Here is a 20,553-nt window from a genome sequence, read left to right on the forward strand (position 1 = left end):
TCTGTGTTTTCACTCTTTCATCATAGCTTCTACGTGATGGTGGCTAGGAGCGACTGGCCTCAGTTCTTGTGCAGTTACTGGGATCCTCCTGAAGTCTGCGTGGGGCCGTTAATGCAACATGCAAAAAAAGCCTGGAAAATATGGTGACAAAAGGATGGGTATACAATGTCAGCAAAAGTGAATCAAATCACACTGGAAAAAAAACTCCAAAACATCTTCCCTGACATAGTGACAGTGATCCATTTTGTTTTTAATACCACTTTATAGTCTAATGTCTATTTAGACTGTCTCAGATGCTCAGGCTTCAGTATGTTCTCTAGTTTGTCCTAAATGCAGTAAGAATATCTGTTGATCCAGATAGAAGTATAAGGAAACTGCCAGCTACCCAAGCTTTCTTCCTTGCTTGTGACTAAATCATCATAATAAAAAGGAGGTAGAAGTTGAAATAAATACAAGTAGCTGTTTTTTCCACTATTGGTAATTAAAAAAAAAAGTAAGTTGAAAGTAGTCTTTCCTAAATACTTGCTATTTCTTGGCCTTTCAGTTTTCACTCGCCTGACTGGTGTTGCTATGTTGGAATTTCATATAAATGTCTCACGGCAGAATTTGATCTTCAGAGCTCTTTGTGTTGGTCTCTGAACACCCTTAAAAGTGCTTGTAGTACAAAAGGTATATCTAGATACTGAATATTATGGTCTGTACTAAACAGACCTTTATTCCATTGAAGTACGTCAGTGCTAAAATGTATTTTCTGAGAAATACTGCTAAAGTTATATGAATAGAGGATATATGAAATTGATTTTTTTTTTCTTCTTTTTTCTTTTGCATTTCATCTTTCACTTCATTAGAGGCCTGGTTAGAGAAATCCCTCTTCCCTGTGGGCAGCTGTAGTCCTGTCTGTGCTTTTTGTGTCTAATTAGTAATTTCTATTCAGTATCCTTTGTAAAATATTTCTATACATTTTTGTCAGCACACATAACCATGTACTGTGTTGAAAAAGCCTCAAATAAATGTCTCTTTTTGTGTGAAGTGGCAAATGTAGAAAACAGCATGCTTTTTCTGTGTAGCTTTAGTATAATTTGGTTTGCCCACTCTCTTCTGCTTTTAAGTTCAGACAAATACAGTTCCAGTTATATAAACCATACCCACTTTTTTAGGTGGTAGACTTTTTTTTCCTCTGCAAACTTGCTCTTCACTTCAATAAATGTTGTGTTAATGCCTCTTAAAAAATGAAATTTAGTGCAGAATGGACCAGAGGCCACTAAAACTCTAATCTGTTCCATAAAAACTGTGTTTTATCACAAGAGTAGTACCATTTCAGTAGCCCTGACAATGACAACATTATTGGTTTGTAGTAGTGTGGCTACTTGTGCTGTGAAACATTAGGGTGCTTTAGGAATGTCTTGATAATCTACAGATGTTAATACTGAAAATTGTTCTCAGGGTCCTGAACCCCAATGGGTTGTGATATTATCAATCTGTGTCTGGATGCTAGGTGTGCTCTCCTCTCATGGTGTACCTGGAGATAAGCCAGATATAAGCCTTTACTTTTAAAAGTGTGAACTTTTTTCAGCTTCATGGCATATACTACCCTACTGCAGTATTTTTACTGATCTGCGTATTAAGAATTCTGGACTGCTGCCTCCTAATATAGCCATGTAATTTATAAAAAAAAAAAAAAAAAAAAGAGGCAACGTTAACTTTTTCAAAAGATTGTTTTTAAGTTATGTTATCTTTTAATGAAAAGAAACCAGTTCTTGTACTGAAAGACAACATTTCCTGTGGAGGAGACTTTTGGAGATCAGACCAAGTGAGAGATGTCTAGCTCTCCTTGCATCTCTAAGAGAACTGGGTACCCAACTGCTCTTTATGCCTTTAACAATCTCCCTTGTGGTGTGCCGAAGTATAATGTTTTGCTTTTGAAAAAGAAATGCAATCATGTAGTAGGTTTCCAAATATCCTGAGGACTGTACTTACTAATGAGAGACTGCAGACTGATGGTGCCTTTTTCTTATTGCCAGCAAGGATGGTTGTCTTTTATAGAACTTCCTAGATTTTAGATGTACACTCTTTTTTTAATTTGGAGGTTTCTTTTACTAATTTGTACTTCTTCGTACAATAACCACAGCGATAAAAATCTTTGTTTTCATTGAGGAAGATTGTTTCTTTAGATGATTGCAATATAAAGTTTTGGAAATATTTCTGAAAGTTTTCTGGGTAGTATAATCAAATAACTTTTCCAAAACATGAGTAGCATATAATGAGTTCTTCTTAAAACTTCTTTTGTTTTTTTTCCTCATACATTTTATTGCAAAATGAGTGCATATAAATATGAACACCTTTTGGTTTTAGTACTCTCACAGTTTTATCCTTATAGCTACTGCAGTGAGCTTAATAGTTTAGTAATAAGCCTTTCATTTTGCAAGAGAAAATTGATGGATACTGAATCATTAGATGCCCAGCTAAACTCACTAAGCAGTCTTTGAACTAGCAGGGGGGTTAGACTGTTTTGTCAGGAGGCCTATTCTGCTAAAGGCACCATTTGGCACATACTTATTGATGATGTGGTCCCATATCAAGTGCAGGTAGATTTGACAAATGCTTAGTCTGTGGTTTCTAGAGCCTACAAGAAATGTAATGGAACTGCTGTGTTGTCATATGGTTATTGAATATTAGATTATAATTATGTCAAGTCTGTTTAATATATGATACATGTTAAAGTGCACTTTACCACTTAATGAATTAGTGAGTATTTAAAAAAAGGGCGTGGGGAATTAGATTCTTCTTTGGTGTCTCTGTTAGAATATTCCAAAGAATTTAATTCATTACTTACAGCGTAGATACTTTTAACATTTCCTTTAAAACATGTGGGCTAAAGGAAACTTAATTTCTTGTAATATGCTCTCCCATCTATTTGCATATAATTCATAGTAATGATAATTTAAACACAAAAGGCTGATGTCACAAAATTCCAACCAAATTTGAAGTCACTGATAAATCTTTCTTGTAGCTATATTAAGAAACTAAATGCAACTCACTAAAATGCTCTGTAGGAAATCTAGGCCAGATTTTAGGCCTATGACATCTGTCTCTCTCTTAACTTATTGCTCTCTTTAGAGGTAAACAACTTAATGCAGCTGTAAGCTTTCTTTGCACTGGCAGACTTCAGCACTAGCTAATCTAAACTCAAAACTTAGGTTTTAAAAAGGCAGCTGAGTTTTCCAGTGAGGCAAAAATTTGTCAGTGGATGTGAGAATTTCAACATAAGGAAGTAAATCGGTATTCAAGTTGAATCAGTGTTCTGCATTGGATGAACCTAGTGGCCCTTGATGGCTTTTAAGAAAAATAATAAAAAACCTGGGGAAAAACATATATCAGAAAAACAATGATCACTTTCTGTGTGCCATCTTGTTTTTAAAGCTGTGGGGTCCCAAACCAGCTCATTTTCTGGTTCTTTCTGTGAGTGTCATGGTGGAAGAAGCACATATGTTTTACATCTCTTAGCCTTCTAACCTTGTAATTTTGACTTGAAAATTATAATCTTTGCAAAACCAGAGAAGCTTGTGATATTGACTAAGCAAGTTAGACTCATTTTTCAAATTTCACTATGCATAAAAGCAGTCCAGCATAAATGCAGCATTGTCTCCGAGCAGCCCAGTATGTAGCCCAGCACCAGCTGCCCCATGTGAGCTGGGAGCATGTACAGATGGGGCTATTCGGAGTGGAGGGAATGGTGGAGCCTACAGCTCCACCTCATAATCTGTGGCCCCTTATACTTGATGTGGCAGTTGTCAGTCACAGATGCCTTCCTGGGAGCTTCGGCTTGTGCAGGGATTGCTTTTGTGATGCTTCGCGATGAGTTTGTCAGCTGTTGTCTTGATGTCCACAACCATCTACTAGAGTTGTCTGCTCTTGAAGCTTCTCTTCTTGAATCAGTGCTTTCACATGTGTAACCTTGCTGTAAATCTGATGTATCAGCTCTGCTTTTTCTGTGTCTGGCTGGTTAGTTCTATCTAAGACATGAAGTAGGGCTCTCTGTTGAATTTGGTATTTTGTTGTGTCATGCTGAAGGTAAAGCACTGACATATTTGGCTGAGTAAGCAATTTGGGTATTTATTACTTTGCACTCAGGAGAGGTATGGCTGTGACAGTATTAATATCAAAAAATACTGCTTTTATAAACAACATTAAGTTGGAACATATAGCAATTCTATAATCTGTCCTAATGTAAATGATCCTCATTCTTATGAATCCACTATAAGATGGAGAACTCTAGGAACTCAGTTTTAATACTGAGTTGCTGTATCAGTACTTTTAAAATGCATATTCAAAGCACAGTGCTGGGTCATTTGAAATACTGTTGCTTATAAATACCGTATTTGCTTTTGAACTGTACTGCATAGTGGATTGTAAGACTCTACAACAGCATCTTTATGGAGCTAATGTCCTCGTAAGGTACTAGTACCTTGTGGTGCTAACCATTGTCAAGAATGGATATTGCACTTTTTAGCTATCCCTCTTTAATTACTGCAATGCTATTGATAGTTACTGTGTTTTGTACCGGTAAGGTCTTTCAAAAAATACTCTACAAGAAAATGCATTAAAAGCCTTATAAGGAGAGTATTGTGGCAGAAGCTTTATTCTTTTCCAGACTCAGATGATCATTGATGCATGTGGATAACTTCAAGAGAAATAGCCTTTAATTCAGTACAGAAATCAAGGTGGTTTGAGGATCTTAAATCTCCACAAGATGAATTGTAAATGACTTCTCAATTGCAAATCTCATCTGCTCCCGTGTTCCAGACAGAGAATATGTATTCATAATGTCTTTAGTGTGTTAAAACAGTGCACATGTCTTCATTAAACATTCAGACTAGACTTTTATCTTAACAGCTGAAGACACTTGATGTATACATGAAGAATAACTTTCTCATATTAATATACTTTAATTAAGGTAACCTTATTTGTTTCGTTATATGCTGTCTGTAGAGAATCGAAAAGTAAGTCTGTATTTAGACCAATTTGTATCTAGTAGCATATTGTCATTTCTCTTTGTTTACATAAAAAGAGAGAAAATAGTTTCTGTTCACAAATTGTCTACTCAGAATTTGATTAATGCTTTTGAGTCTGAAGGGAACTTTTATGGCTGAATTAGAACCAGTGGAAGATCACAGCATAGTAGAAGTGCGGACTTGCAAATAATTGTATTGGTGAATTTTGTAATGTATTTGTGACCAAAGTGAGCACACAAGTTGACACATTTGATGCTTAGTGTTTTTGTTTTCTTTCCCCTAGTTTCTTTGCTTGAAGAATATAAGGACTTTTCTTTCGGCATGTTGTGAAATATTTGGGATGAAGAAAAGTGAACTTTTTGAAGCATTTGATTTGTTTGATGTGAGAGATTTTGGAAAGGTAAGGATCCTTTTAATTATATCCTGAATAACACCTGTGTTCTGCTACTTGAGTATAGAAGACTTTCATGGTAGATATAGTGTAGAAGTTGTGACTAAAGGATAAGCGTTCATTAGTAAAAAAACAGTGGGAAAGAATTAAGAAAGCAGAAGAAATAGATTTACATTGGAGGGGCTAATAAAGGGCAGGGAAAAATCCCTGGTAGGAAAGTTCTGAAGGTGTGAAAAGCATAGATAAGTTAAAAAAAAAATAGCTTCAAAGATGCTGAGTTAAAGGTAAACTAAATGTGTGAAGATGGCAAACTGTGGGCGAGTGCTGTCTGGTGATATCACTTTTGACATAAATAGTGTGGAATCAGAAACCCTGGGCTTATACATTGTAAGACCACATGGCACAGAGCATGTTTCATTAGTCTCAAGTGCTCAAAATTTACTCATGTATCTGCCCTTTGAAAATTTTTTTTTTTTTTTACAATTAGTTTTAAAATCTGTTGTTTTTTCTAACCTGCTGTAAAGCTCAGATAGAACAGTCACATTAACCCACCATAGCTCTAATTTACACAGCCTGAAGTATATTCTGTAAGCCTCTGATTAGTTATTCTATATATAAAGGCTTTTTCCAGTCTATTGTTCACAACCTCCTACATATCTGTTTGATCTGTCATTGCCAGCATATGTTCAGTTCAACTTCAGTTTCTGCTTTTGAGTCATAGGGTATCATTACCCTAATTTCACAGGAAAAGGTCTGAAAATTACCTAAAGTAGCACCAAAAATAGTTATTTATTCAAATTTAGTATATTTCAAGCATTATTCCTTTTTTTAATGAGATTATAATTTTACTATTTCATTTTTATGCACTGCTCTTTTTATAAGTAGACATAGAGGTAAAGATGATGTAAGAGTGCAAGCGTGAATCAGGGCTGCAATATGACTGTTTGAAATGGTTCAGTGATTACCGTTAACCAAAATATCTAATTATTTTTCTGAATCTTTTGTCTGGTTTTAAGTCCTTTGAGTATAAATTAGATAAAACTGGTAATTCCACTTGTTTAGTTATGCTGAACATCTTTTGTCCTCATAAATCATATTTAAGACAAAGCTTTTACTGTGTTTGTTGCCACAGTATAGCACGAATAGACTAATTATTCCTGGTACTGGTATTTCAGCTTTAGCGATGGCGATAGTGCTTACAAGCAATGGTTTCTCTAGTCTTGGCCTCTTTAGTGGCCTTTGTCACCTTTCTTGGAAAGCTACCAGATAAAAATGCAGTGACAAATTTTAAAGACACTGGTGTGTGGGATTCTTTAATGAGGCTAACTATGTGCATGATAACATGTGCTTGTGCAGAGGTGGAGATGCTAAATTGAACAAGCGTGTGCAATCCTTGCAATAGCTGCATTGGGCATGTTTTTAGGTGCATAATGGCTCTGCTGTTCAGCTGTTTCCATTGCGTGCTCGTGTGGAAGCTTGCCACACACAGGTGGAGGTTGCAATCTGCTGTATTTACATAGGCTGATCTATGTATTTTACTAGCCTCTGCAAATGAACATGTACTCAGCTTCCTAAAGCAGTTGGTGAGCTTGAGGCCATTAAGAAAGTGGAGGGGAAATTTACAACTGTATTAAAATGTATAGCTAGCCTTATGCTGAGTTATTTCTGTGGTTTTAAGTATATTGTTTGTACAGTTAGCTGAGAATATCTGTAAAGTGGCATGGGATTTCAACTGCATATCTGATACGCAGTTACTTTATTTGGAAATACTGATTGCTAGTAGCAGCGGTGAGAATAAGAAAGCTTATATTTTTCAAGTTGTTCTTTGCTTCTCAACTTTCCCCTTCATTGTTTTTTTCCTATGAATAACAACTCGAATATGGTCCTAAATCTCTAGCCTTCTTGAATTGAAGTATATATGGAAAAGGCCAAAAAAACAGTGCTGCAGATTTTTCCTGCTACTGCAACCAAGTCATTGTGCAGTTTCTAAAAGAATTCTTTGAACTGCTCTCCCTAAATGTGTACAAAATATGAATGATCTTAAAATGATTACAGGCACAAACAGAAAGAATAATATGGTTTAGAAAAACTGTTTTCCAAACTGTTGACCAAATAGGTGATGGAATGAGTGTGTGCAATATCTACAGCCTCTAACACATTTGAACGTACTGGAAGCTGTCTTGAGATCTCAGAAGCTGGCAAGTACTTATTAGTGGTGAGATGTAAATAAGTTGTAGCTGAGGTGACTCGATAAGCCTTACATATCACGTACTTCTAAATGCTTCAATTGAATTTATAAAGAAGTGATTATTGAATTTGTCATCTTATGATGGAATATTCTGCTTAATATGACAGATTTAAATGACTAAGCATGCTAGTGGAGGGAACAGGAGAAATGTGTCAATTGTAAATGAACAGTGTGCTTTCAAGCAAATAAGATTGAAGGGAAGAATCAGATGAGAGGCCTGGTGATGGAAACTGTAATTTTTTTGGAAATACTCTGATCTTTTTCAACTCTTTAAAGACAATGGCAGCAAAACCCTGTGCATGGTAGAAGTAGCAGCTGTGCACTGCCTATATAGTCATAAGACTTTTAACAGCCTTGTGAAATACTGGTTACAAAATGTTTGATGTAAGGGTGAAACTTGCATTTAATAGCTAGGGGTAAATGAGCTGTTTCCAGATGCTTTGACATAACGTATGAAAATTTGACTTGAACTTTGTGCTCTACTTTGCAGAGACTCTTTGATCTCAGTCATTAGAGAAAAAGAAGGGTGTATGTGGTGTGGATGGGAATCAGAGGTGAAGCTGAAGTAGCAACACCTAAGTAGAGAATAGGTGAAGAAACAGGGAAGCAGGTAACCCCATGAGTATGTTTTTAATGTGTACATTCTGTATGAATATTGATATCAGCTGTTAACAAGATGAGGGTTTTCTTCTATTTCAAGTATAATAGCACAGATTTTCTTATTTTTAGACTGACTGTGCTTGAAAAAAGAGGGGCTATATTACACAGAAATAGGAAGGTTCTTAAATCATGCTTTCTAAAACTACATAAAACCTGTTTTTCCTTGAGTTCTACAGTATTCACCCATTCCCACTCACCTTTCTATCAGTAGATTTCATTGTTGCTGCATTAAATTCCTGACGGAGCATGAAATGCCCTCCCACGCACATGGGGTGCCAGACAGTGTTTTCATACGAATTCCATGCTGGAGAGTCATTTCTCACTACCGCAGGGTTGTCAGGTTCTTCCTTTCTACCTGTGTGCCAGAATCAACAAATAATGTTGATACTTGTTCTTTCAGCTCTGTGAGCCCTCCACACTCCTGAACAGCAGCCTTTGCTGTTTGGTACGCCACAACAAATTGTTGGTATCTGTATTCTCTGAAGGCAGTTTGCAAGTAATGTGTTGCAGAAATGGGAATCTGAGGATTAGTTCCAGTGCCCATTGATGTCAATAGATGCTCCCTGGCCTCAAGAGAGCTGTGTCTGAGGTCCTGTGGGGGAAAACGGTGTCCGGGTATTGTCGGAAACAAAACTTTGAGTACTCTGCTTTTAAATATTCTAAGCAATGTATAACTGAGTGCAGAGTGACTTTCATGATATAACATGAACATAGCTACAGACCCCCCCATACAATACTCAATCATGATTTTTAAAAAAGCAAACAAGGGGATGAAATATCAACTGCTACCAATCAAACAAGTACCTAATTGTTTAAAAGCATATAATATAATGTCTAGTGTAGCTAACTCTCCAGTGACGCTTAAAAGGCTAGTTTATGTAAAAGCAAGCAACTGCCGGGAAAGTACTGAGTGCATATACTAAGGTCATGTAGTTTGTGTTAATTTTAGTCAGTCTCTTAGTGCAAAGGAAATTGGGGCTATGATGCAGCAGAAAGTCACGCTGAAGTTGAGGAACCTGGTGTGTTGGTATTCCCTCAGGTTTAACAGATTCCAGGAAGATCACGCACATGTGCATGAGATACACCAAAATCAACACAACAAAGAGAAACAGTTATTATAAGAAGTTATATTCCTTTCCAGAAAGAGAGAGGAGGAAAAATTGTTTAGGAAATCTTCAATAAAACCGAAGCAGTTGAGATGAACCTCAGTTGTTTCACGTTTTATTTGGTGAATTTAATGACTGAGGTAATAGAGCAAAGTATGAGCACTATCACTAATAAAGTCATATTAAAACTGCAGAACATTGGGGAACGTGCCAAGACATTATGGCATATTTTTGTAAAGATATTAAAATGGATAAAGAGAAATGAGCTGGTAAAAACAAGACTATCGTTAAAACCAGAGCTCTGTATCTTCATTCTCTGAGCTCTTTTAGTGGTAGAATTAAAAAAAACAACAAACCACAACGTAGTGGTTTGCTCAAGAAACTAGCTGTACAATTGCTTTTAGGAGTAGCATTTTAATGTTTTCAAGTGTTTCAGAGAGATGGACTGGTTTGGGATAAATGACATGTGAACTCCTTCAAGGTGTACTTGTGAATGTGGGAGAATGAAGAAACAGAAGATAAAGGCAGGTTTCAGCTTCCTCCTCTGTGGAAATGCTTTGGACAAAATAAGCAAGAAACACTAGCCTGTTGCAAAACAGCTGAAATGCTTGGCAGACCTTATTTGTTAGGTATTATTTCTATTTGTATAGAGTTACATAAAGGTCAAGCACTCGGTAGCCTCCCTAAAAGTGTCCCTTGAATCACAACAGAAAATGACTTCCAGTCCCAAAGAACATAAATCATTGTTTTGGGCAAAGTGATGAAGTGGGTGAAGAAGCAGGATGAATAATGGTATAGCTCATCAGCCACCTTTTTGAAAAGTCCTGGAGAATATATAGAAATAGATTGCCATGGTGGGCCATTACAAACACTAGATAAATTCAGTGTACTTATCTGTAATAATTTGCTGCAGTGGTCATCACCAGAGAGTGTACAAATTACGAGGCATATAACTTCAATAAATTTAAAACCATTAGCTTGAGCTTGTAGCTTCTATGTGATCTTATATATATTTAGGCCTAAATATTTCAGGATTATGGTCTTGAATGTTTTGTGACAGAATACTAGTGGACTATCACTTCACTGGTCTTTCCGAATGAATCTTCATGAATTTCCTAAAGATTTGTCATAACTTTTCAAGTTATAATGCTTGCTTCCAGTTGATGAAAATGGTAATGATAATCTTTGTTTTTGACCACATCATAAAGTGTTGAACATACCACAAATATTTGATCATTAATGAAAAATTCTCATTCAGGGAGTGCCTGGGATGTTTTTGGAAGTATCAGAAGACCTTGAGTCCTTATATAATGTAGGCTTCTGTTCAGTTTTTCAGCAAATGTGACCACGTTTGGAAAGTCAAGGTTAATGAGAAACTGCTAAATGAGAGGATAAAACCAAGTTTCTGAGCATGTTTCTCTGTTATTAAGATGATCTTGTCCAAATGTGAGGTGTATCTGATTGATGTATCCCGGAGACACAGAACTCATAGCATTGAATTCTGGTAGCGTGCATTTCTCTTTGAGGTGGAAGAATTTTTGGAGGAGGAGGAGGACAGTTGAGCTTGAGTAGGTTTAACAGGGCTTAAGACTTGTGTCTTCTCACACATTTGTTTATAGAAATGTTTTTAAACCTTATTTTGAAACAGGGAATTAATTCCCTGCAGCACTTGCAATACAGGCATTTTGGTAACCAGAAGTTAATGGTGAAACTGACAACTAAACCCCAAACTTCCTGAATTTATAAATATTGGTCAAAGTAACACAAATATAAACTATAAATAAAACCAGAAGGCAATAAATGAGTGACTTGTAGCTGAAGTCCATATGAACTTTGAAGAGTTTTGTATGTATCTTTTTTCTGTGATAGTGAAATTGTTCACCCTTTAAGAAGGGTAGGAAACGTGGTTTTTTGTTTTTTTTTTTCTCCCTCTTTTGCAAAGCCTGGAGGCTTCCAAGGAGGAAAAGCATGATGGTTTTCTGTTAGTACAGTGGATAGATGGAAGGGGTGGGGAGGGGGTGGGGAACAGGGGAAGTTGAAATACAATTTGTATAAGCTGCTCCATGCTCTCTCATCCTTGCCATATAGTTAATTTCTAAGAGAATCTCTCTCCCACTTCGACCAAGATTCTCCTGCTCGCTGCCCGGGTTCTCTGCTTGTTCTTCTCTCTGTCTGCTTTGGGATTTTGAGATTCAAATGACATAGGCATAAAATTATCATGTCTCTAGAAACAAATAGTATATGGCTATTGCAGCTACCTGGGCCTGTTGGTCATTCTGATATTTCCAGTTACCACATGAAATGGGCTTGACATCAGCCTAAAAAGCCTGTTGCAAATTGTGTTTGAATTTCACAACTTGTTAAAATGCAGATTGTTTTTTCCACTGAACTTAAAAAGGCTTGGTCCTTGATTTTTAGACCTATGCACTTCTGCTTTTGTCATCAATGGTGCAAATTAAATATTTAAGTCAGAGATTGAAATAGGGCTCAGTTGTAGGTTTAAAGGATTTTTACTCAGTGATCCTCTGCCTCTTTTGAGTTGGAGGACGGTTGCTTCTGTTGATACTCTTCATGTCTGCTTGTAGGTATTCGATTCTGAGTAAAAAAATATCACCACTGTGTAATGAAGGAGAAACACCCCCCCCCCCCTTTAAAGGTCATCTAGTCCAACCCCCTGCAATGAGCAGGGACATCTTCAACTAGACCAGGTTGCTCAGAGCCCCATCCAACCTGACCTTGAACACTTCCAGGGATGGGCCATCTACCACCTCTCTGGGCAACCTGTTCCCATGTTTCACCACCCTCATTGTAAAAAATTTCTTCCTTATATCTAGTCTAAATCTAACTTCTTTTAGTTTAAAACTATTACCCTTTGTGCTATCGCAGCAGGCCCTGCTAAAAAGTTTGTCCCCATCTTTCTTATAGGCCCCCTTTAAGTACGGAAAGGCTGCAGTAACGTCTTCCTGGAGCCTTCTCTTCTCCAGGCTGAACAACCCCAACTCTCAGCCTGTCTTCATAGCAGAGGTGCTCCGTCCCTCTGATCATTTTTGTGGCCCTCCTCTGGACCTGCTCCAACAGGTCCATGTCTTTCCTGTACTTGAGGACTCCAGAGCTGGAGGCAGTACTCCAGGTGGGGTCTCACCAGAGTGGAGTAGAGGGGCAGAATCACCTCCCTCAACCTGCTGGCTATGCTTCTTTTGATGCAGCCCAGGATATGGTGGGTCTTCTGGGCTGTGATCACACATGCCTGCTCATGTCCAGCTTTTTATCCACCAGTATGACCAAGCGGTCCTCCACAGGGCTGCTCTCAATCCCTTCATCCCCCAGTCTGTATTGATATTGGGGATTGCCCCAACCCAGGTGCAGGACCTTGAACTTGGCTTTGTTGCACCTCATGAGGTTCACATGGGCCCACTTCTCAAGCTTGTCCAGGTCCTTCTGGATGGCATCCTATCTCTCAGTGTCTCAAATGAATTAGCATGCAAAAAGTGGTCTCCTATTCTTGTTGAAAAATGCATATGCCACCATCTTCCTCTGGATTTATGGAATTTATCTTCATGATTTATTTGTTGATGCTGTGTTTACTGTAAAAGTATTTATTCAGCTCTTTAATATGTGGCTTATCACTTCTTATGTTTGTTGGACCTTTATGCTCCTTCCTGGTTTTACTTGTCTCTACCTCTTTTTCTTCTGCTGTGTATTTTCTAGTTTTGGATCTGTCTGAATCAACCCATTTGACATATTTCAGTTCTGCTTGTCTACTTGAGATTTTAATAAAGGCTATAGAAGAGAATATGAGAAGATCTTTGATAAAAAAAAAAAGTTTTTCTTTAAATAAGTGGTATGAGGTTATGTTCAAGATACAGTAGGTTGATTATTCAAAAGTAATCCTAAACTGGGCACCCTGTTTAAAATGCGAGATGATTTTGTGTAGGATCTATGTGAGAAAGCATTCAGTTTCTTAATGGTCTATCCTTGAAAAGTTTTGATTACAACAAACCTAGCTTAATTACTATGATACTGGTAAACTGTTCTTACTAATGTTCAGTGTCGTTCCTCTGCGTGGCCTTTTGTCTGAGCAAGAGACTGACACAAGCAACACTATGAATTACCTAGAACACATTTTTTTTTTTTTCCCACTATTACCTGCTTTGCTTATTGTTTCCTGCAGCTCACTTTGAATCTTAGGTGACTGCATCTTGATAAAAATCAAAGATTAGGAGGCAAAGAAGCAGAAACAAACAAGCAAAAAGGATATTAAGAGGTGAGCAACTTGAAGTAGTTATCAGTCCCTATGTTTCTTGCCAAATGTCTTTTTGCTGTATGCATTAATGATTACAGGCAATTCAATTAACTTGATACATTATCTATGCATAGTCTTAAAATAATAAATTTGGTGACTTTCTTTGCTCCATTCCAATATAAAAAAGTTAGAGAAAGTATAATTGCTAATTTTGGGTTTTTCCTCCTATTTTTTCCTTGGAATGATTTGAAACAGCTAAACTTCTCTTTTACTGAAAGATGTCTCCTAGCCTATATATATGTGTATATATATAATGAGTTTAAAACATTGCTAAACCTCCACCAGAGAGGTTTGGGCCACTCTTGAACTCTACCCGAGAAACACAAATTGCAAGCTAAGGAGGTGGTGGCTCAAACCATCTCTTATGCAGTGTTGGGATTTCCTGTGAAGAGTTAGACAAGCATATGTAAGCATTCTCCAAGACTAGCTGCTAATGACATTATGGGGCCAAACCCAGGAGTTGTTAGTATGCTGGTGGAAAGCCAGACTGTGGTTTTTACGCTCGGTCTGTAGAGTTCCCCTCTTCGTGCAGGCAAGGGGGAGACCACCTGCCAACTGTTTATGGTTGGTAGTTCTCCTACGTAAAGCAGAAGTGTACTTGAGTGAAAAGTCCCAAATAATAACGTATTTTCAAAGACAGTAGTTGCTGCTTGTTTCTTTGTAAGTATTAAAATTTCAGGGCTTGTTTAGCATGAAGAATGCTTTGGTAGTTAGATTGGTTGTAATTTCATTCACTGCTTTTTCTGTCCAATTTCAATAGAAAGTGAAACCTGCAGTGAATGGTTTGCAGCAGGAAATAATGTTTTGAGTATTTCATAAAACGGAAATAGGTATGAGTTAATGAGAAATGTTTACAAAATGTTAGAGAGCTTTTACTTAACATGTTGGTGACAGGGCTAGAGAGGTGTTTGCTAATAAAGAATTTTGTTCTGCTGGTTTTCATTCCAACACAGTAGTTGTCTTATGAATAAATGTCAGATGCACAGCTACTGCATGCCTTTGAAAAGGATTGATACTTGAAATAGTTTGGTAATGGAAAAATAAGTTGGAAGAGTGTACTCCAACATAGTTATCTATAAATCTGAAAAGCTTATATTGTTTGTAGGTGATTGAAATCACAAAGACTACCTTGCTGGGAAAATTAATGCATCTTTCTCTGCAAACACTAAATATATTTAGGAAGATGGCTTTTTCTTTTGGTCAAAATATGTTACAGCAGAAATGCTGGATCTTAGGTTTTGGATCTTAAATGTTTTAACTCTGAAGCATGAGATGAGATTTATTTGGAAAAGTTCTATAAAACAGATTGTTTGCATTTTCTTGGCTTTCTTCGTGAGATTTCAAAGGTGAAACACTGGTGGTTGAAAACTGAGGATTTAATTTCCAAAATAACTATTCAATAATTAAATCATTCAGTGTAAAATTTTATAATGAATGTATTAGCTGATAAACTTTGGAACCTCTTTAAAAACAGTTGTAAATAATTACAGTTGCTAAATAAAAAGTAATATTACAGAAGAAGTTAAAAGTACAGTCAAATAAAATGAGTAACAAAAGTGAAATTAAATGACACACTTTAGCTGCTGCTAACCTCTACAAGTAAATCAGTTCTTAGATTTCACCCAATTACAGTTTAAAACTGTAATATGCCAGCATAGGTCTCAAGACCTGCCTGTAAAGAGCCTTTGATACAAAGTAGTAACATAGGCACACTGCACAATGCAGTGTGATGCTGAAGTAGCTGACAAAAGTATATTATTTGAGTTTTTGGAAGGTGGTCTTCTGAGCATATTTTTTATGCAAATTTTAACCTTAATAAAATAAAATCCCCAAATTAAAGAGTTGTGTATAGGTCTGAATATATCTTCAACTGAAACCCATTTTGGTCTGTGAACATGTAGGGGACACTTGGCAGAATTACTTAAGAAAACCAGTTGAGGGCTAGTTCTCACGAATATATTTCATTCCCCCCAAATCAACTTTAAGGTGCTCAAAGGTTTAAAGTGTTTCTAAAGTAAAGCTGATATGAGCAAAAATACATCAGTGACATTGTACAAGCACATGATGTGTGTTTCCTGCAGTGGCTCGTTGATACTAGCTGAGTAATTCAGTGCACTATATAATCCAGTTTTTACCAAAATATGTAAGTGACTTGAGGCAGGATTTACTGCCTGTGGCCTTGCAGGAGAGTAGTGCAAAAAATTGAATGTAGGTCACTGGTGGGGTGGGGAGTTTTCCACAATTTCCCATTCAGCCTTCACTGGGGTAAGCTGTTGTCCAAAACTCACAGTGCAGTTTAAAGTGTCAAGCAGAGATGCTGTTGATTTCACAGTGACTCAATAGTATATTATGTAGCTTTTTCTTCCCCCAGTGCTAGGTAAAAAGAGAATAATCTTCCTGAGTGGTATGAGGCATAGCAGTAGCTGTATGCCCTCTGACTGATGTACCTGAATATACCTTGGGAGTTGCTTCTGGGCTTGGGGAGGTGACTAGGAGGTGGCATCACCCAGCACATCACAGAAGAGGTGTGAAGTAAAACATGGCATTAGGAAAGGAAACAATGCCAGGCTTGTGGCAGCCACTGTTCAAACAGTTGGCTCTACTTGTTGTGTAAATATTACCCCTGTTGAAGGCCTGATAAGAGGTTGTAGTTTGTGTGTGGTGTAATGATCCCATACAATGTATTCTTGCCTTCAGAAGCTGTCTCTTCAAAAGCAATGGAACAGGGACTGAGACCAAATTTCTTAATTTTTTTTTTCTTTTTTTTTTTTTCTTACCTGCAAGTTTGCTTTTAAATGCTTTCCTCATTTGGATAGCTAATGCATAGGAAACTTCATAGCTGTTTGGAACAAATGGCCAGCCAGGAATAGCTGTGTATGTTTCTCTTGAGATCACTTTCTTTTGCATTTAAGGTATTTACTTGGCTGTTGCGATTTCTTATGATTTCATCTTATCTCTTGGTCACCACTGGTTTATTTGAAAAGTACAATATATATACATCTGTTGAGATTTAAATACTTGTGTATATGGCAGCTCCTCTTACAACTTATTCTGGTATACTAAATATTGTTGAGTGTCATAGTTCTGGGTTTATTTTGAGACTGAGTTTTAATGTGTTTTGATTTGGGGAGGGGGAGGACCTCCCTTAGAATTTTTCAGCTAGCTAAAAAGAAAGGTTAGACAGTACCCTCTGTAGTGGCTGGACACAGTCTGTCATCTGTGGGAAATGATCTGAGTGCTACAAACAAGCTTCATTATGAGTCTTGAAGTAGTAGCTCAGTGAAGTTAATGAAAGTTCTTAAACCACCTGATTAGAAATGTCGTCATACCATTTTCAAAGTGGTGAGGTGTATGTTTTTGTATGTGCTGATCTGGAGGTGGGATGTAGATGGGATATAAGATGTTTTTTCTCAGTTGCATATTTTGTGGCAAAAAATGTTTATTTAAAGCATGCTTGTACCTTAATGAGAAAACAAACAGGTTTTTCCTGGCCAAATTAGTACAAGGTTGCTTTAAATTAGGATAAGTATTTTTTACTTATATTAATATTGTTATTAACACACTTTAGCATGTGGTTTGTGATTGAAAAAGTGGATTCTAGACCATGCATCTGATTTCAAATAAATAAAACTCCCAATATTGTCTCACTTTCTACAGACATTTTCCTTATAAAATGAAACAAAATGGAATATGAATTAATTTTTTTCAGAACATAGGAAAGAAAGTAATTTTCCTCTATCTAGCAAGCATTAGATAATATCATCCAAAACTTGGTGAAAGAGCTCAAACACTAGGAACTTAAGCATAATATGCACTTTGATTTTGAACTCTTATAGAGTAATTCATATTTACATTTTGTTTTTTGATGGACATTTACCACCCACAGGTGGGTGGCATAAATTTGGAATCTGTAGGAGCTGCAACCAGACTGCTTTTAAATCTTGCCTTGTATGTGTTATTAATTAGATTAACCATTGGTTCAGCAGCACTAAGGAAGCTGATGCTGGATGTGGAGTTAAATGGGAGTGCATGAGAACATTTCTTTTCAAATTGTAGAGTTTTTAGATAGCTCCTTACATATGTTTCCCTCGTGGAAGCAAGTAGTCCACCTGTGCCTTCAACAGTCTCCTAAACACTAGGAAAAGGTGCTACTTACAGACTTCACGTTAACAAAGCAATAATCATACCAGGAAGCAGCGCATGTCTCCCTCATGGTATGAGTTCAGAAGTATGGGACATGTATGGGATAAAATGTTTTCATGCTTTTCTGTTCATAGCTTTGCTGGGATTTCTTAAAATTAGTTGTTTTTGAACTAATATAGACAATATTTTATCGGTCCGGATGAAAGTGAAAAGGAAGAGAGGTAAGGGATGAGATAGAGAAAGGTGGTGAAGTGGGAAGAGCAGAGACAGCAGACTGCTCTGACCACTTGCCACAGGCTCTGGGCTGCAGAGCTGCTGGTTTCCTTCCTCCATGCTTGGCTTTTGGTGCTGGCCTATGTTCTCCCTTGCTCTAGCCTTACACCTAAAGGACATAAGCTGTATAACCATTTCTACTTAATTATGCTCTCATCACATAATGTTTAAACTCATTTTCCCTGGTTAGTTACTGTTTGCTCTTCATCGCTGCCTTGTCTCCTTTGCTGCCTTCATCCTTTGCCTCTCTCATCACTTCACCTTATGTTATGTCCCCCTCCTTGCAGTGCTTCTTGGGCCTTTTCCATTGCTGCATTTCAGATTTGTTTCTGCAGTTTTGTCTCTTGGTTTTTACCAGGAGACCAGTCCTGTTACTCCTGTGCTTATTTAAATACGACTTCAAATTTTTCTGCCGACCAGATTAAGTACTCGCTACTTGCGAGAGGAGAACTATAGGTCTATTGGAAATCCTGCAATTCAGCTTCTTTTCCTCTTATGCATTTCTTAGAACTTGAATATGAGGGTCTCTTTCTTCATTTTGGTCATGTAAAGAAGAAATTTTCAAGTGTGGTTTTGTTTGCTTCCTCTTGCATCTGATTCAGACCATATTTTTATATGTTGAATAGCATAGTGAGACCAGTCTTAAGTGTTGGCTGGCACCAGCAAACCTCTGGAAAGAAAAAAGAATTCTTAGCACTGATGTTCTGGTAAAGTTTTATTTCCTCTGTCTAAACTGAAAAAAACCCCAAAACTCTTGAAATGAAGCTGCAAAGAAGGAACTTACAATTTTGACACAAACAAATTGTTCAATAAAATTATTTTAAAATTTTAAAATTTGCAAGCCATAAAATATGTTTTCATTTATTTGGAATGACTCAAAAGGATGTTTTAAATCTGAGCTATAGATTTTTATTAGAACCATGTTTCCCTTTCTTAATTTTTAAAAAAAGTTGACATTAAAAAATAGTCAGTTTGCTATGCAGTAGAGGGGTTGTTGAGGAGAGATCATTCATGTACTGGTGTCTATAACAAATATTGATCAATGCATGCACATATGAACTGTGATGTTTCAAGAGGTCAGAAATTTGGACTTATACCAGGTTTACTTTCCCTGAGTTTCTTAGAGTTCATTTATCAAATTCCAAGATGCAGTAACTGATTCGTCATTTAAAGCTGAATTAGAGAACATTGAATCTAACATTAGCTTTCTATTTCTAATCAAATCAGTACTCACAAATATGACTGTGAAAACTACTGCTGGTGTTTGAATACAGCAAACGAGGCTCGTGTCATAGAAAATAAGGCAATAAAAAGTACCTGCGTGATGACACTTTTTAGAAGCCTGGATTATGAACCATGGAAGCTGATCAAGATCTTTCCAGAGAAAATGCTACGTAGAAATAGCAAGAGAGTCTCCTGCCAGTGCACAGCTCTGGGCTGAACAGAGAGCGCAGTGCAAGGCATGGAAGTGTAGTGAGCTCTCTGGTATGTTTGTGCTTTTATGGTGCATTTCTGCTTGTGTGTGTGTGTTCGCAGAAGCAGAGACTCCATATAGTGCTGACCGTCTGAGTTGTCCGAGGCATGTAAAGGAAAAAAGGGTGTGTGGGGGGAAAAAAATCAGAGACATTACTTTTGTGAGTATAAAAGTGTGATGCCAAGTCAGGCTGCGAGGCTGTTGCAGTGACTTGAATTACTTACATTCTCGCTTTGCGTGGAGAAGGCTACAGCTTGACTGTTGAGACCCTCAAGTTATGATGGAAAGAAGACCCTGGCTTTTTTTCACTCATGCTGCTGGTGTGTGTTCTGCTGTGGCAGCTCCTGCTAGCAAGGGTTGCTGTTCTCTGTGCCGCTCTTACTGCTGTTTTGTCCACTAGCAAGTGTCTGGAAGGCAGGAGGCATACGGGAGGAGATATTACAAAGTTTATGTGTGTTACTGTTCAGGGCTAGTATGATTTCAAATCTCTGCCTAGTTCAGAGGAGACAAATAGAGTGCTTAAGATAATGGTATTTGCTTGTTTGTGTAGAAGCTAATTTGGATGCTGATGCATTGGTTTGTTTAATTTGGGCACCTGTGCCTAATAACATAGACACAATTTGATGCTAAAAGACAGCTCTTCACCTCCTACCGGTGAAGTAGATGAGTATGTGGAAGTAAGCCAACTGGGAATGTAGTCTGGATGTTCCTGGTTATAGCTAAGAGAAAAGATGTGCTTTATTTAGGAGAGTGAATAAGTTAGTGAACATAAGCTTTTTTTCTCCTTAGACGTATTTTTCTGGGAGGCACAAGAGATGTTTTATTGCATTACTCTGTTGAGAAAGAAAATCCAAAATGTTAAGTTATTTTCCAAGTGGTTTCCCAGAAATGGGAGGTGAAGATGAATGTGGGTGCTGGTTTAGAGGCAGCTGTTTTTTACAAG

The 20,553-nt window shown here is 37.3% G+C and overlaps 1 protein-coding gene across 1 annotated transcript in view; it reads left to right on the forward strand.

Annotated features, from left to right (window-relative positions):
* VAV3 (vav 3 guanine nucleotide exchange factor) overlaps positions 1 to 20,553 on the forward strand; it is a gene marked incomplete at its 3' end in the record, with an annotated part of 139,773 nt that overhangs the window by 21,224 nt on the left and 97,996 nt on the right. Inside the window, exon 2 of the mRNA XM_010563444.1 lies at positions 5,296 to 5,412. Coding sequence (XP_010561746.1) covers positions 5,296 to 5,412 — 117 coding nt within the window. The remainder of the gene's footprint in view (positions 1 to 5,295; positions 5,413 to 20,553) is intronic.

This window comes from Haliaeetus leucocephalus, unplaced genomic scaffold (assembly GCF_000737465.1).
Source record: "Haliaeetus leucocephalus isolate CR32 unplaced genomic scaffold, Haliaeetus_leucocephalus-4.0 Scaffold166, whole genome shotgun sequence".
NCBI lineage: Eukaryota > Metazoa > Chordata > Aves > Accipitriformes > Accipitridae > Haliaeetus > Haliaeetus leucocephalus.